This window comes from Syngnathus scovelli, chromosome 4 (genome assembly GCF_024217435.2).
Source record: "Syngnathus scovelli strain Florida chromosome 4, RoL_Ssco_1.2, whole genome shotgun sequence".
In the NCBI taxonomy this organism is placed as follows: domain Eukaryota; kingdom Metazoa; phylum Chordata; class Actinopteri; order Syngnathiformes; family Syngnathidae; genus Syngnathus; species Syngnathus scovelli.
In genome coordinates, this window is record NC_090850.1 from 12,756,001 (window position 1) to 12,773,306 (window position 17,306).

At 39.7% G+C, this 17,306-nt stretch overlaps 3 protein-coding genes across 8 annotated transcripts; 2 read left to right on the plus strand and 1 right to left on the minus strand.

Annotated features, from left to right (window-relative positions):
- The first annotated feature begins 22 nt into the window (after positions 1 to 22).
- c4h15orf48 (chromosome 4 C15orf48 homolog) lies at positions 23 to 1,677 on the plus strand. Of its 2 annotated transcripts, XM_049719080.1 has the most exons (5): positions 23 to 169; positions 340 to 399; positions 540 to 628; positions 716 to 776; positions 1,329 to 1,677. In XM_049719080.1, the coding sequence occupies exons 1-5, from the start codon at positions 125 to 127 to the stop codon at positions 1,395 to 1,397; spliced, it is 324 nt and encodes a 107-aa protein (XP_049575037.1). In that variant the 5' UTR covers positions 23 to 124; the 3' UTR covers positions 1,398 to 1,677. The 2 variants fall into 2 exon arrangements, with proteins under 2 accessions (XP_049575037.1, XP_049575038.1); XM_049719081.2 differs by lacking the exon at positions 340 to 399 and having other exon boundaries at positions 36 to 169.
- Positions 1,678 to 3,402: 1,725 nt separating this feature from the next.
- slc30a4 (solute carrier family 30 member 4) lies at positions 3,403 to 10,199 on the minus strand. Its single transcript, XM_049719070.1, has 9 exons — positions 10,055 to 10,199; positions 8,496 to 8,746; positions 7,601 to 7,865; positions 7,327 to 7,473; positions 7,085 to 7,238; positions 6,760 to 6,997; positions 6,159 to 6,264; positions 5,936 to 6,070; positions 3,403 to 4,603 (listed from the first exon to the last, which is right to left on the minus strand). The coding sequence occupies exons 2-9, from the start codon at positions 8,637 to 8,639 to the stop codon at positions 4,449 to 4,451; spliced, it is 1,344 nt and encodes a 447-aa protein (XP_049575027.1). The 5' UTR covers positions 8,640 to 8,746; positions 10,055 to 10,199; the 3' UTR covers positions 3,403 to 4,448.
- bloc1s6 (biogenesis of lysosomal organelles complex-1, subunit 6, pallidin) lies at positions 10,184 to 15,562 on the plus strand. 5 transcript variants are annotated; one of them, XM_049719078.2, is made up of 7 exons: positions 10,245 to 10,395; positions 11,183 to 11,260; positions 11,537 to 11,696; positions 11,844 to 11,931; positions 12,002 to 12,088; positions 12,284 to 12,412; positions 14,026 to 15,562. In XM_049719078.2, the coding sequence occupies exons 2-6, from the start codon at positions 11,203 to 11,205 to the stop codon at positions 12,401 to 12,403; spliced, it is 513 nt and encodes a 170-aa protein (XP_049575035.1). In that variant the 5' UTR covers positions 10,245 to 10,395; positions 11,183 to 11,202; the 3' UTR covers positions 12,404 to 12,412; positions 14,026 to 15,562. The 5 variants fall into 5 exon arrangements, with proteins under 5 accessions (XP_049575032.1, XP_049575035.1, XP_049575036.1 ...); XM_049719079.1 differs by lacking the exon at positions 14,026 to 15,562 and adding an exon at positions 13,395 to 13,939; XM_049719075.1 differs by lacking the exon at positions 14,026 to 15,562 and having other exon boundaries at positions 10,184 to 10,308; positions 12,284 to 13,939.
- The last annotated feature ends 1,744 nt before the right edge of the window (positions 15,563 to 17,306 follow it).

The following is a 17,306-nucleotide window of genomic DNA, read 5'->3' on the forward strand; positions in this document are numbered from 1 at the left end:
ATATTGATCCACTACTTTAATGGTTGGCAAATCCTCCCTTGGTGAATAGCAGAGCAGGAAGCTGTGTGTACGTGCCTGTTACCTCGTCGTTGCAGCCTATATCAATCCGGAGTAGGCGGAAGGGATGCGCCACTGTCTCACAAACCCGAGAGCTACTCGACAACTAAAGGTGAGGGGTGCTATATGCTGATGACACTGCCGGCAAATGTTGGATCTGTTCAATGGGAAGAAGCCAGGAATTTACTAAACTGATGATTGGCTTTTAAGAGGGAACTTCTTGGAAATTTACCAGAAATTTTCGACATAGCTAATGGAGAAATATGGCCTGTTTTTCATCAGGTATCAAAGGACCGGTACAAAATGAAAGGATTTTTCCAAATGTTAAAAAAGAAAAAAGAGGTGAGTCTGGATGATATTTGTGAGTGATAAAGCTGAGGATGGTGTTATTTTCTAAAAAAAAATGTTTTTAAATAATATAAAGAATATACTATGTACATATAAATGTTATTTAATGATGATCCCTATCCAATTACATGCAGCTGATTCCGCTGATCGGGTTCATGGCTTTCGCCGCAACAGGAGCCACCACAGCATCCTTCTACTTTCTTTTCACCAAAACGGACGTCATGTGAGTAGCAGGAGTGCTGTGGTTGCCGGCTGTTTGGTTTTGTCTTTTATCAAAGGTTTGATTATGTTGCATTTGTATTGTTTTCAGTTTGAATAAGACCTCCAATCCAGAACCATGGGAAAGAGTGGATCCATCCAAGCCCCAAAAGGTGAAAAAACATCACATTTTGGTTTGTTTTTAAGCAATTTTGGTTGAATTTGGAGCTGCGATGAAAATAGAAGTTTCCTAAGGGCCTGTGAAAGCTGCTGTGTCACAGAGGAAGAAATGTTATTAAATAAGTCTGCCTTCCAGAAAAATTGATATTAATGCGTGCGCCTGCATGCCAATGAGCGAGTCTGCTTTGAGTGCCCTTCTATCTATCCATGACCACACTCTGAATTCAATAGAAATGGCACGACACTTTATATTACTTTTAAACAAAATCAAGACAAAATAATGATAATGAAGACAAAAACCCTGGTAAAGTTTGTTTTTCTGTTATATAAGCACAGTATTATCTTACTTCACTCCATTATCTTGCAGTTGCTTACAAAAATATTTAAAGACCTTGTTTAGTGAAAATAAATGTCCGGTAAATGTGTCCCACTACTTCTGAGTGCTGTTAAAAACCCAAGCAAATTTGAATCACTGCAAAAAATCAGAAAGTATCTAAAAATTAAATCATGCAATGTGATCCTTGTTCTGTCTGGCCCCCTTGCAGCTTATCACCATCAATCAGCAGTGGAAGCCAGTGAAGGAACTGGAGCTGGTGAAGAGTCTCATCAAGTGAATGGCGCTCTAACCTCTCGTGACCTCGCTCCCCTTAGCACCCACTCATCAGTCGAACAGAATCCTTTGCGCACGAGCCAGTTTGTGTTGATATCATGTCAGTGTGCGGAAACGCTTTTGTTCCTGTCTGCTCTTCAGCTGCATGACCGCAAAAATCATCTGCAAACATTAGTATGCTGACAGGAAGTAGCTTGCACTGTGCCTGTAAATGTACAAATTAAAATGGGACGCCGGTGAAAAATCTACTGTAAGATTGCTAATAAATTATGTGTTCATCGCGATAGTGACTTTTACTGGCCAGCTATGTCAACACCACTATACTTTTCAAGGCTAGGAAATGTTTATAGACTGTGTAGATCATAATTATGCGCTGTAAATGACATTATATTTCTTAGCTTTATTGTTCATCTATGTAAACAACTACACTATCAAGGGCTATCTATCCATCCATCCATTTCCTGTACCGCTTGTCCCCACGGGGGTCATGGGGACCTCCAGCCCTCCCTGTGTGGAGTTTGCATGTTCTCCCTGTGCCTGCGTGGAGTTTCTCCAGGTCCTCCCACATCCCAAAAATACGCTTGGTAGGCCGATTGACCACTCCAAATTGCCTATAGGTGTGAGTGCGGATGGTTGTTCGTCTCTGTGTGCCCTGGAATTGGCTGGCAACCAGTTCAGGGTGTCCCCCACCTACTACCCGATGACAGCTGGGATAGGCTTTAGCACGCCTGCGACCCCCATGGGGACAAGCAGTACAGATAATGGATGGATGGATTTAGCTACGTGAATAACTACACTACAGATTTATTGATAACAGCTCTAGACGAGACGTTATCAGTGAACAACTACTCCCTTCCAACCAGTTTATGGATAAGTGAGCGTCCACCTACACCAACAATTTTCTTTATAATGGAGAATGATCCACTCAATGTTGTGTGGCACATGCACGTGGCTAGACCCAGCTCCGAGTCTTGCCTCATCAATGATTCACGCATCACAATGACTGAGTGTGGGCAAGGGTTCAGGATATCACGTTCATCCTTGCATTATTTTTTTCCCTTTGCAGTGAAGCGTTGTGTTGATAGCTGCCTCCACTCGTGTCACGTCATGTTGTAACAAGTCAAGGGTTTCTGTATCTAGGGACGTTCATTGTGCTATACCGGGTGGCGGTGAAAGGCTATTTAAGGAAACAATAGCAAAGTGGGAAGGATGTAAAGTGCTGGAAGACATTTTCAGACAAAACTGTGTCGAATGCCTCACAACATATAAACAACTAAGGTGGTTTGATCAAGACAATTATTGATTATTGGTTACTTATTTGAACAACTATGTGAACTGTGTGAACAATGTGAATCAATACACTCCCAAATTCTATTATTACATATATAGGTGTCATAAGACTCTTGATTAGACCTGTGACACATTACAATTTAGGGATAAATTTAGACTGAATACTGTCTCTTGTTCACACAACATGACGTACAACATTTGTGTTTGTAAGTCACGTAGGCTTGGTGTGTGCAAACACTTTCACTTTTATGGTCACACAGACGCTGCCTAGAAACCCAGGCACACGCCCTTTTACTTTTCACTTGTCATGTGAGGTTAAATTCCTCATGGCAATTATTTTAAAATATGTGATGCATTCTGCACACATTTAATATGGACTCATCAATGATGCCATCATTTCATAGGCTAAAAGGTACTAATCCTTTAAACCAAGCTGCAATCAGCAAATGCAGCCATCCTGAAGCTACATTTCAGTGCAGTATTACTATGCTGTATAAGTGGACCACCATGTGGACGGAAAAGGACATAACAGTCTACGTGGTGTGTTTGTCGGTCTTCACTTCATTATCACTCTAACACTGTCAAAGAAGCATTGGATTAATGCATTGTTGAATATTTTTCAATGTGTATTCTTCAAATCCTGCACGTCCTATTCAAGGCAAATAAATCAGACACGACAATACATAACCAAGTTTACCCTCTCATAAAAAACGTTATACTGTGGCTGAAACAAAGTATTTTATTTCAAAACAAAAGTGATCATGATGTGTTTCAATGATTAATACAAGCAATATGAACAACATTACTATTTGTGAATGCCAAGTCACTTAGAAAACAAAGAAGTTGGCTCAGCGTTATAACACTGTCAGTCATCATTAAGGTACAGCAGCTATCATGGCACAACTCCAAAGTGATTCCAAAGTCGAGCGCTTTCAGAATTTAATTTGAATACTAGTGTGGCTCATGTCCGCATTATTGTTTAATATAAAGTGACTTTGGTTAGTACTGTGAGGTGTATTAACTGATTCAGTCAGCCGACTGGCCACAGCTGTACATTGCGGGTTAACTTAGGAAAGCTGTTTGAGCTTTATTACATATCATTGACATCCATCTTAAGGTCCACATATACCTTACTAGAGAAAAAAAATAAAAATAAAAACTACAAATTCTACTTTTTCCACATCTCTGACTTTACTAGTGGCAATGGTAGTGCATAGATGTCAACTAGTATGCCAAAGTATGTCAAGTAGTATGTGCCCCCCTCCTACTAGTATGCTAGTTTGTGAATTTCATAAGGTGGTGAAAATACATTATTAGTAAAGAACCATGTTGTGCTGCTTTGTTTTAGAAGTGAGGACAAATAGTGTATTAGCACACAGACCTCAACGCTGCATATGAAGGCCATTAAATGCTCAAACAACTTTCCACAGATAAAGTAACAGAGTTTAAAGTCACAACAACAAAAAATATACACCGGTCATGTAAAATACAGATAAATAGGCCTTAATGGTGAATGAAGAGATTGTGCTGAAGGTTTACCTTCCTTAACTGAACACGTCAAAGGTCAGTCAAAATTGGCCAAAGAGCAGTCAAGTCACGGGCAGCGGCAATCCTTTCACCGAGAGGGTGTTACTACTGCTCACGTTCCACGTTATTTTCGGTGAGTGGAACATCCAAGTACCTTCTGCCTGAACTTGCCAACACATGGCTCCGCAGAAATGCATAAAGAAGAAGAAGTGAAAGCAGTTGAAAGCAGCCAATGTCTTTAAGTGCTGAGCTGCTCACAGTGTGCACAGGTGCGCACGGGCCTCCGCCTGTGCGTCTGGACCTGGACCGTGCATCTTGTCAGACTGTAGGTGTGAAGCAACAGGTGACGAGCCTTTGCTTGGACATCCTCCCAGTTGCTGGCACTTAAGGGCTCTGGCAGCAAAACAATGCAATATAAGATTGGAGAAGCAAAGTCCTCTAAATTCCAAGGAGTGGCTAGCAAAACCAGCCAAGTTGTTGTGGCTACATTGATTTTTGAAACAACAAATAGGAGAGGCACTCACAGGCATACATTCTTTATCCTCTGCACAAATAGTAATAATATCGCAGCTTAGACTTCTGTTCTTTGGTTGAGATCTTCACTGTGTAAGCTCATTCTTTATTTTTCTTATATTGGTATAGTACTGGTTTGTACTAGAGTTTGAATTTTGAAGTCAACTATGGAACAAAAACAAGATCAACTGGGGTTTTGGTTATTATAAGGTCATGACCAGGATTTTAGAGCGTGAATATTTCTGTTCTGACAGCTTCAGTGACGCGTCACGCTTTGGTTAAAAGAGGAAGAACCGGACTGGTGCTTATGTTCAACTGGCCTCAGGCTTTCTTGGATTTGACTTTACTTTCAGCTTGTTTGTGGATTTTTTTTTTTTTAACACATACAGACAGTCAGTCAATTCTTCTTTTACCGCATATGGATTTTTAAACTAAGATTAGTTTTTTTCACTAATGTACATACGTAAACCATCCATTTTCAAATTTGACTTTGCTTGAAAAACTGTGCCGGTTGTGAAACAACTACAATAATTAATCTTGGTAAAAAATGCAGTATTTTCTGTACAGTAGACTACTACCTCATTTTTGTAGACAATATTTTATTAATTTCTAAAATCGGTAGAGGGCACTTCAACTTCCACTTTTAAAAATCATAATTGTGTCATTCATTGTCTACACTGCAGCAAGTTATTATATTGTGATTTATTCATTTTAGAAAGAAAAGTAGAGGAAATCACCCACTGATCCAAATATTGATCAATTCTGTAATACAGTCGTTAAAAGAAAATCACGTGTTGAATATAGAATGAAACCTGTATTACTCTGAACATGCAATTCAGTCCACTAATTCCACTTAAAAAAGTTCAATTAAAAAGGCAGTTTTCATGGCTTTCCATTGCTCCAATGTAGCCACCTTAGAACTAAAACACAACTTAAATGTAAAGACTTGCACCTGGAAATGACAAAAATAGGGGGGGGGGGGGGGGGGGGGGAAATCCCCATCATAGGGTAGTTTCATTTGCATTAACACAGCTAAAATGGTTCAAGAAAAGGGAAGCAGTTGACAATGGCCAGGAGCAGAGTTTTAAAAATAGATTTGAGTCACGTAACCAAGCCAAATCACATTTACCTCACATTCCTGGGAATTAACAAGAAAGTATGCCAAGTAATATCAATGCATGAATATGTGCATATGGTACTGAAGAGACTCACTTAGTTGAAGATGCACAAGTGCTGCGGTTTTATCTGCAGTCAGCGCCCAAACATTTAACTCGTCCACCGACTGCACGTCCTCCAACTTTAAGAGATCTTCTTTGATCTGCACTGTGTCCAGATGACTCGGCACACCTAGGCGGTGTACAAAAAGGAGAAAACCACACCATGAATCATTCTTAAGAACACAAGTTTGCACACTTGCCAAGAATCTGACACTTACCTTCCAGCACAATGACTGTTGTGTCACGTATGATGCGGATTGTGGTGAACAGAACCAGAACCGAGAAGATGTAGGTACAAATTGGATCCGCAAGTTTATACTCGGGCTGAAGAGATAGAGAGGTGATATCACGTTGACAAACTGCAAAAATACAATCCAATCATAGTATGCAACAACCGAAGCAAACGGTTTAACAGCAAATTGCTGAATTTTTTAAAAAGTTTATACATTAAGAATTGAATTTCCATAAGATTCACGCAAAAGTGAGTACACCAGTCACAACTTCTCAAGCCCCGCAACACAGAGTCACATGACATGAAGCCTCAGATGCAAAATTGCTAATTGGGCCCAAATTTGTCATTTTCACTTTGAGGTTTACTCTTTTGTTGCCAACGGTTGAGACATTCAAGGCTATAACATTTTGAGGGGACATAACATTTTCACAAGCTGCACAACAAAATCAGACTGTGGTGAAAAAGAAATCGATTTTAAGGCCAGATCATCTAGCTCTATTTGCTCGGCACCATAAAATTGTGTTTATTGCGTAATAAAACCCAAGACTTCATATAAAACTGGCCGCTAACAGAACAAAGCAAAGCACCTTGAAGCGGACGATGTATGCAGCTATGAGAACCCCGAGGCTCTGGAGAAGGTCACCCAAAGCGTGGATGAAGGCGGCTCGGACAGCCAAGCTGCCGTGCTGCCTCTGGTTCTGTCCGGACCCCGCGGACTGTGACCCCAACGTGGCTGCTGTGGCGCCATGAGAGTGACCGTGGCCGTGAGAGTGACCGTCGCCATGAGTGTGAAGATGACACCCTTGGTTTAATAAGAAGCCCATTCTAGATAAAAAAACAAAACAAAAACATTTTATGCTGCGATTTCGACTGTAGTCAGACTCTCAGAGAGAAACACGCCTTCGCACTCACACGACGTTGACAGCCACACCCACAGCTGCTGTAATGATCATGACATCGCCATCGATGTTGAAGTCTTGTTTTATTGTCCTTTGAATGGCCTCAAAAAGCAGTATTCCCGTCAGGATGTAGATGAGCACCACACTCAGGACAGCGGATATCACCTCTGCATCAGAAACGGACGGTTACACTACTCATTCCACAGCTTGCAGTCATATCTCTGCTTTGACTCTTCATACATCAGTTTGGCTTACCAAGCCGATGCAGTCCAAAGGTGAATCTCTTGGTGGGAGGTTTAGTGGAGAGCCACAGAGCCAGCAGAGAGAACAGGATACCCACCACGTCAGCTAACATGTGCAGAGCGTCAGTCATGATGGCTAAACTGTTCGAAACATATCCACCTGAAGGAACCATACAAGGTAGTATTCAGCGACATAAACAAGATGTATATTTAAAAACAACAACAAAAACGTTTTTACAGGCCTCCTTAGCCATACTTTTCCCACCTCTGACACAGACTCCGCTTACCTATAATTTCAGCCACCATGAAAAGAAAGTAGAGCAGAGCCGCAATGACCAGCCTCTTCATCACCTTCCTCTGCTTCACTGTCTCCCTCTTCTTGGTGCAGCTGTCGCATGGATCCATGTTCAAGCCTGGGCTGCCCACGCTGGAGGAAGAATCCAGCAAGGAGTCATCATCTTCCTCATGACCCGACACCACCAGCGTGTTGACCGCTACTCCATTGGACGGCGTTCCGGCAGAGTAGTCCGACATCTCGCCAGAGACTACCACCTTTATATGGAAAACCATTTGGACATTTATTTGACATCATTAATATTCATCTAAAGGTCCACTAGTACATAAGTGTAAAATTTTGACTCGTTTTTTTTTTTTGTGTCACTACTGCAGCAAACTTGACTTTCTAGTACATAAGTGTACAATTTTGAGTCGTTTTTTTATTTTTTTTTTCATGTCACTACTGCAGCAAACTTGACTTTAATTGAGAAGACCAAGTAGTAGACAATTCTGATATTGGTTTGGGAGCAAAAATAAACATGGTTATGAATGTGTTAGTACAATTATGTGACAGGAACAATAAATCCTGAATGCAAGATGGCAATGGTGTGAATACATGTGACTGAGAAGATTTTATGATTTGACTTTGACTTGCATATCCTAAGTAACAACAAATGGTGCCTCTGTAACTTGGGACTGCCTTGACATCAGTCTCTGCACATTTTTACAAATGATTGACCGATCTTAAGTGTTGAGAATGTCAGGCTCTCTCTGACAATGCAGTTAATGGCTCAGCAAGCCTTTTTTGGTTTTCTGAAAAGACATGGAGATGATTTTGCTCAATGCCAGCTTACTTGTGAAGACAAACAAGGTCTATGCATCAATATTGAATCATTGGCTCCATACCTTCAGCTTGTTGAATTTGGGCACTTCGTCTTCCACCAGCTCATCTGAGAAGTCGAAGGGTGCCGTGTCGCTACTCATGTCCCAGTCGTTGCGCTCTCTCCTGAAGGCGGAGCGCACTTTGCTCAACAGGCTACCACCCGACATTTTTCAAAAGTATGCCGGGCCAACTATGCAGACAGGACACTTTCCTCCCAGGTCAATCATTCACATTGCGTAGCTCTGACGAACATGCAAGTTTACTGCATCGGGACCTGAAACAGATGAAAACAAAAGCTAATGGACACCACACACGCTTTATCACAGCTTGTATCTTTAACCCTCAAGCCATGTTCTGTTTTCCTACCCCTTCATCTTCCATGGTGATATACGTAGGCTGTAATTTTTTTGATTATTTTTTTTTCACTCTTATTATTGTATCTTGTTTTTAACTAACATTCAGTTATTTTGATGAGTATAAAGCTCAACATTAACGGAAACTGTGTTGGGCCACAAGGAGATCACTGACTGATAGAGCTAGCATCAATTTTATATATAAATTAGGTGAAATCTAAAGATGGCTTGAACAAAATATAAATCTCAGAAAATCTAAATTTGTACTTTGCCATGTTCAAAGATAGCTATCCTAACGGGTACTATATTTGCTTTTTAAAACAGTGCAGCTGTTGATACAGCTGGTGTGACCATTTTTCTTCTGTCCCTCCCTTGGGATAAGGTACTTTCGTTTTCTGAAATGCAAATAATTAGTGGGACTCAAATCAAGTCAAATCTACCAGTTTGTACCATCTTAACCTTGTGGAAAACCTTGTCGGTACATTGGAAAGCACTGTTTAAACTGAATTCACCTCCACTTTTCTGCCGATGTCATCACAGAATACTATTTTATTGCTGATGTAGCCTCTAGTAGTGCCTCTGGAGTCAAAGGCGGCATTGAGGCACCTTTCAAAAGCATTTTTGTTTTGTTTTTTGTTTTAGACCTCCAGCCACCTTTCCTCCAATTGTCATCCCACTCGGCTAGTGGGATAAAGTTCCCACGCATAAAAAAAAGAACAGAATCTGAAGAGAGCATCATGTATGAAACGTGTGACAAAACTTATGCTATGAAATTTACTAATTGACGTCCTTGTGCAAAAATGTAGTATTTAAAAAAAAAATGAATAAGGAATTTGTAAAATGTGATTTTCGTGGTTTTCTGTTGGACAAAAGTTGCCAGGATAGAACCACATGGTCAATTTTATTCTAAAGAACAGTATATTATTAATACACAAAGATTTGAAGATGTAATCAAAATCAGATAAAAAATTACCGAACAGTGCATTAACGTGGCTAAAAAAATACACACGAAACACATAAAAGGATGTGAGGTGGAAACAAAAGGCCAGTATATTATTCCAGGCAGTCAAACAGATCCTGTCATTAGGGAGAGAGATTGTAAAAAGCTCAAAAGTCCTATTCAATGGAACAGCTGTGGCTAAACAGTAACAGGATAGCTCGTAAATGTGATCAGCAGGCGACAATCAACTTTTCATAAAAATCACATGACATAAACAGGGCTTACTCACCCGACAAAATATTTCCGAGCGATGTCTTCGGTCAGCTCGGTACATCTCTGGAGTCGTCCAAACTCTGGAGTGGGAAAGAAAACCCCGAGCAAATTCAACTAGCAAGTTTGGTGGAGAAATCCACAGTCACGTGACTGGCCAAGTCATATGACTTTGGTCATCCGCAAACAACTCAAAATGCTAATCTGGTCGTTGTTTTAGCTGCGTTAATACTCACCATACCTGTAATCGCCGCGGAGAAGAAATCGCAACGGGTAATGTTGTACATCGACTTTTAACGCCCATTCGTTGGATAGGTGTCTCTTTAAAAAAAAATCCAGTTGGATAAAGAAGAAAGTAAGGTGATTAGCCTTTGTTTTTGTAGTGACATGTGACGCGCCCAACGCGTCACGAGATACGCCGTCTGATAAACTGGTTAAAACAATTTAATGGAGTGTTTTTACAGGTTGCCGAGTCTAGGCGTTTATGGTGGAGACTACTATACCTAACTAGTACGACACGCACTGTTAGCATACTAGTAGCACCAAACTACCCTGTAGTATTTCTGCCCCACTCATGATATGATGTCCGACGGGCATGCCAAAGTTCTCCTCCTCCTGTTCAGGAATGTCATTTAGAAGTGAAATGACTTTACTAGAAAAACAAGTCAAACTAGTGCAACTGTCATTATAACTAGCTGGATTCATTTGATATTGCTCCAAGTTGTTGAGTGCACCGGTCGAATGACTGACTGGTAAAGTGTTTGAATGGTAATATTGAATTGAGGTAATACTATTTGTTTGAAGTGCATATGCGCATAATTCTCAATGTGCTAGTGCTAGGATGTTTCTTCGACTAGAATGGTAGCTAATGTGATTGATGAACCTCATGTGAAGGTTTTTGTGTGCCAAATAATTAACCTACTCAGTAGAATCATTTAATGGACTCATGATAGTGTACCAGGTACACTGTACCTGGTAGCAGCTGGTAGCATGACCTTAACTGTATGATACTCGCCATTTAAAATGCTTTGTCGCCATCTTCTGGAATACTAGTATATGCACAATTAGAATTCCTCATAGTGGATGGGCGTCAAATATTTGTAGTTTACTGAAGAAGGACCATCTGATGCCCTGGCATATTTTACAGATTGCAGAGTCTTGTTGTTTATGGAAGGAATGGAAGATGAAGGACCCTCATCACAGGGTGAACCTCCACATATCGAAGGTGTGTAATTTGATACCAAACCTGCACGTGTTACACACGCTTGACCTTGCAAAGTGGTCCAAATGTTGTCTGATTGCAAGGCCTCGCAAGTTCCCTTTTTTTTTTTTTTTTTTTTTTTTGGGGAATTAAAGCTAGACTCGAGCTTGGACTTTGCATTTTCTACTTGTGAAGTAATTCTTCTCTTGGGTCGGATATATTAACAATAACAATAACAATAACAATGGGGTAAATGTTGCACTAGCAATTTAAATTTGTACATCTGCTGTGATCTTTCAGATGTGCAGCTGTCAGCAGAGGAGCTGATGTATGTGGAGAGCTCCGCCCCTCTAGAAAATATGTGCGAATACAAGGAAGCAGTGCACAAGCTGACAGAGGGCTTGCTTTCCCACTACTTGCCTGGCCTTCAGAACTCAAAACGTACTCTCCAAGAACTCACGTGAGTTGATCGATGAGCCCTGATCATCAACAACTTGCCGTTACGTGATGGAGTTGTATATTGTATAAATTTGTGTGGTATACTGCTGTGTTTCTCAAACCTTTTACATCAAATACCACTCACATGTATTTTCTCATGCTCTTTCAGACAAAATCAGCTCATATTGTTGGACACACTGGACCAAGAAGTCACCAAGTTCCGAGACTGCAACACCTTACTTGACCTGAATTCACTGGTATGAATTCACTTGCACCTATAATAGGTCAGGGGAACATGTTCCCTCACCCTGTTTATTGGCTTTACAGTTTACAGAGGCCAAGGTTTACCACAACAAACTGGTCAGTATCAGGAAAGAGATGATTTTAATCCATGAAAGGACAACAAAATTAAAGGTAAAGCATCGTCCGTGAATTTAGCTTTTTTGGCCATCCAAGACCTGCTTCTTGCGTTATTGCTTGTGTATGAGCATGTATAATGACATTTTAGACGTACTTATTCCACGTATCTGTTTTTTTAGTTGCCCTCTGGGCCTCATTTATGGTTTATCTTCTCCTTGTGACAATGACAAGCCCCCTGATTGGTTTCAGAAAAGAGCTTTAAAGCTGCAGCAGCACAAGCAGAAGGAGGCGCTGGAGAGGGAGCACCAGCGCGAGAAGGAGCTGGAGCGAGAGCGGCAGCTTATTGCCAAACCTGCTAAAAGAACATAAGCTCCTGTGGTATGGTGGTTTTGCATGTTTCAGCCCATTTTCTACCAAGAAACAATTTTGTATTGTACGATCAACAACATTTAAGGAAACGTAATAAGAGGCCAAAGTATGAGTGTCATACAGTGGTCATAAATTGACTGGTTGCTAGTCTGCAACCAGAAGAACACTTTAGAGGCCTGTCACCGTCGAGTGAGTGGATTTTTCATAAAATATTTCGCCCCAAAAACTGTTGCAGCATGAACACCTATTTGTGTACAAGAGTGAGCAATTCTTCAAGATGAGATAAGGTTATTGTCCTACTAAATTCAAAACAAAGAATTACATATTGTGTGTTTCGAGCTTTGCCCTCAGCAAGTTGATACAAAATGCCATAGATGGGCTATTGCATAGTGATTTAAAGGCAGATGGCACATCATATGTAGACAGACAGTACAACAATGCTCAGAGGCATTTTTTCTTTCTCAACAGAGAAAATTGATCATTATTATTATTATTGCAGTTTACTGTGCTGTCACAATATGGATTCAACTCGTATCTCAAGGCATCTCTGTTCATGTGCCGCAAATACAGCAATGGGAATTTGAACGTTAAAGTTTGCCCACTTGCAAAGAAAGTACCAGTCTCAATTATTATATTTTTTATTTATTACAGTAATAGACACTATTGGTTAAAATACATTTCAAAATAGTCTAAAAGTGAAACAGTATTGGTCATTTTATTGGATGCGGAAAGTGTGATCCAGTACAACTCTGCAAGAATTCTGGCTCCCACAGACTAACTGACTGGTGCTCACGTGGCTTGCAGCTGCGCACAAAGTAAAAACAACATTCCTTAACCTTTATACTATTTTTATTAATCCACAGTTTTCTTAATACTCTAATAAATAAATAGCAGTATAAGTCAAACTCACCATTTCTTGTGATAGTCTAAGTACAAATACTAATATCAAAATATCCCCCCCCCCCACACTGTGCACTTTTTCCCATTTCAGTTTCATCAGTCCTCTAAGATGCAACTCTAGTCTAATTTCCCGAAAACAAGAAACATTCGTGAATGATCTTAATTAACAGGTACAATTTGTTGCTATTTTTTGAAAGAGACAGTTTTACATCAATTCTATTCCAACTGCCAAGCTGACAGGTGTCTTTTTTTTTTTTTTTTTAAAGATGCTTGTGTTGCAATCACAAATCTTGTCAAACGAGTGGTTCCTGGTAAAATGATTGTTTTTTTTTTAAGTCTCAAGGGGATCGGATAGCCTTTGTTTCATAAACAGGAGATATACCTCCCATCTGCTCATGTGAAATGCATTATGTTTGTGTAAATGTGCTCCAACATGCAAAACTGTGATTATTTATACCGGTGAGGTTTAAACCAAAGATGGCGAGTTCCCTACTTTCAGCTCTTAAGCTCTGTTGACGGCATTCAAGCATAATCCTGCTTGCTTTCATTGTTGTTGAGATAGTGTTAATAGAATTGCTACTGGGCATTGAACCCGTCCGTCAGTTGTTTCACGTTATAAAGTCTGTTTAAAAAGCACTGCTCTGTGTCATATTTGACTTGAGTTTTCCGTGCCCCAAAAAGATCTATACGGTCTACACTTCCTTATTTCTTTTTTGTTTCAGGTATAATTAGACAGATGTGATCTGTAAGAAAAACAACAAGGTGAGTCCGCTGTTTTTTTTTTTGCAGTATGATACATAGAAATAATTTCTGCCATCTAGTGGAAAAACATAATTCTTCTGCCCGTCATGTTGCGCTGCTTAAGATAGATTTCGTTAATTTGTTTTTTTTTTTGGGACCTGTTGTGTGAAAGATGAATGAGTGAATGATTGAATGAATAATTTCCTGTAGCATACTAGATCTTTTACAGCACAGTTTCCCCATCCAGATTCAATAGAATGTAAATACGTGAGTGTTTTTTGAAGGAAGAGGAATATTCTATTTAGGTTTCAAGTAGATGTTAACCTTACTGAAAATTCCAATAAAATACAGACTTCCAACAACACAGGTGGGCAACATCTCTACAGTGGATTTCTATTTTCTAGAATAAATATTTGAAAAATTTGCATTCAAATCTTACGGACTGCTGCACCTTTGTGGACTTACAGAAAGGAATGTTGGATGCAATGACAATGTGAGCCCAGAAGATGTCAGCATGGGCATTTAAAAGATTTCCTCAAAGGCGCTTCAGTCCTCTGTGTTGATGCTGATATACCGCTTTGTTTTGTATTCTTTTCGCTCCACCACACAAATGCTACTTTTGGGATCGTGGCCTTTTCACCTGATCATTTTTCACTGACGATTTTATTTTATTGCAGTGGTAGGAAGTAACGGAACTGCACAAAGATACTTATTTAAAAATTTCAAATATTTGAACTAGTATGTATTTTTCTGATGACCTTTTACGTTCACGCTTTGCTTCAGAAAAGGAATATACAGTATGTAAAACCGAGTTACTAATTACTTTGTTAATAGACTCATTACCTTTTTTTCAACGTTCTCATCATAAAATAAAAGACAGAGCTAGGTCCATTACCATATTCTGGAGAATCATTTAAAAGAACACAAGAAAGGTGTAGATTTATTTTGTAGTTGCTATCAAACTCTAATTCAGCATTTCACAAAACCAATGTAATTGCCAATAAAAATGCTTTTCTGTTTAATCTTTGTTCTTTCAGTACAGAAGTTGAATGGGTACTTCAACCAGTCTTTTATGACCTTTAAGTACTGAGTCTGAATGCTTTCACCAACTCTGCAAAATTGTCAGACAGTGGTTTTCAAAATAGTCAACTACTTTCAGCCACTATTGTTTTCTACCAGCTAAAAAAATGTATATATTTTTCTGTTGACAGAAAAGTAGGTTAAATTCCTATGCATCCCAAGTTGGAGCCCTGCCAATTCACATAAAGCTCCAATTTTATGCCCCACTACTACGGCTGGAAACCACCATTGCATGGTTCACCGCGTAAACTTGCTCGGAGCTAAAACTGCACTACAGAGTGGTCATGGAGGGGTCCAGACTAAGGAAGTAGCTGTCTTAAGTCTGTGCTGACCGAAGTGAGATGCTGCAGTGAAAACTGCCCTTTTCAATGTGGCCGATTTTCTACATTTGTCCGTGTATTTTGACATGCACCTCGATGCACCTTTGGGGGGTAGAACAGGCATTTTCATTTATTTGAATGTGGAAAGACCATTTGAGAGTTTTTTGAGTTATTAGCGTGGTCACGATTTCTTTTTTTTTTTTAATCTCAAGGCACCACTGCACCCACTTTTGAGTCCCAATCCACTTGTTGAGAATCATTGGGTCAATTTATTCTTAGACGTTGAAAACGTCATCAGACAGTAAAGGAAGGACAATAACTGTCCTGGTATGTCTACTATTCCCAAGTGGTTGTTATTTTTTCCTTATAAAAACACCACAGGCTAGAATTAGTCAATTAGACGCTCTTCCTGGAGGCATGGGTGGATAGCATCCTGAGAGGTAGACAGTCTGGATTACGCTTCTCGAAGTGTTTGATTTTAATGCTTCTCAGCTTTTAGAAAGCTGGCTGTCAGAAAAAACACACACAAGGCAACTTCGTTCACAAAGCCACAGACACGGAGCAGGAGGACATGATGATGTTGTAGTGGGCAGGCTTTCCTGTCTCTGTAAACACTGATTCAGACAGACGGCTGAGGAGTGGGAGGTTGTGGTCTGCTTCAGACCGGCAGTGCCAAGCCTCTCCCAGAGCCACCATAACAGGATATGGTCCTCAGGCCCACACTGATGACGGCTGCGTGGTGTCATTATTTCCCTCAGGTTTTTACCATTTCGGTTTGTTGTTTGGCCATGTGTAGACTTTGAGCAATGGCTCTGGAAAACATAACGCTTTGTGGTGATTTTGACCAATGTGACAGCAAATGAGGTTGCTTTCCCCAACTCTTCCCCACCTCGCCTTACATAAGTTCATACGCACATCTGGCTTAGTGGACTGGGAGAACATTAGTAATTAAGTGTCCGTGACTCAACAGATGCTTCAGAAATAGAAATTTAATCGAAACAGTTTGCTATGTAACCAATGGGATTTTCCAAAACGGTATAAATAATCTACAAGCAAAAACATTACATTTTGTAGTGCAGTAAAAATTTCAACATGCGTTCATGGTTTTTTTTTGGACCGCAATTAGCATTCATTTTATAAGCATGTTTTTACAGCATATAAAGAAGCTATTTTTGTGGTCTTTAAAAACAATTTTAAAATGATACATAAACATAATATACTGAGCCAGAGCAAGAGCAATGGATAAGAAAGTGTGACAGTAGTGTGCCAATTTCTCGGTTTACAGTAAGCAAAATTGTTTTCCCCCAAACTAATAAACTCATCTCATCATAAACATGAATAATTATGACCCAAGATGGGCATTGTATGATGAAACTACAACCATCACTTTCTATAGGTGTAAAAAGCAGGATTACAGAGGCTTTAACACTATATTGAATTCATCCCAATGTAATACAGTAAACTGCAGGCAAAACAAAGTTGAGTTTTAAAACAAGTACAAAATAACAATAATCATCTGTAACAAGGTTGCACCTAACACATTAAAATATATCTTTAAAAAAAGTGTAACAGATGGTTGAGCTGGGCGAATCAAATTACATAATGGTTTATTTTAAAAAATATCAAATAAATGCTTGGTTTGTTGCCTAAATTGTTTTTCTATGGCAATGTTTAGAATACAGATCAACGGGTCTAGTCTGGTCTTATTTGACAAACAGATACTTTATAGTTTAGCTACACATTGTGTTTGAATGTCTGGTTCTTGTTGTGTTGGTAACGTGGCCTATTTTCTCCCAAAGGCAGACAAATTCAGTGTAAACACAGACATTTGTGGTCAACCACAGGAGGTGAAGAGTTGTTTT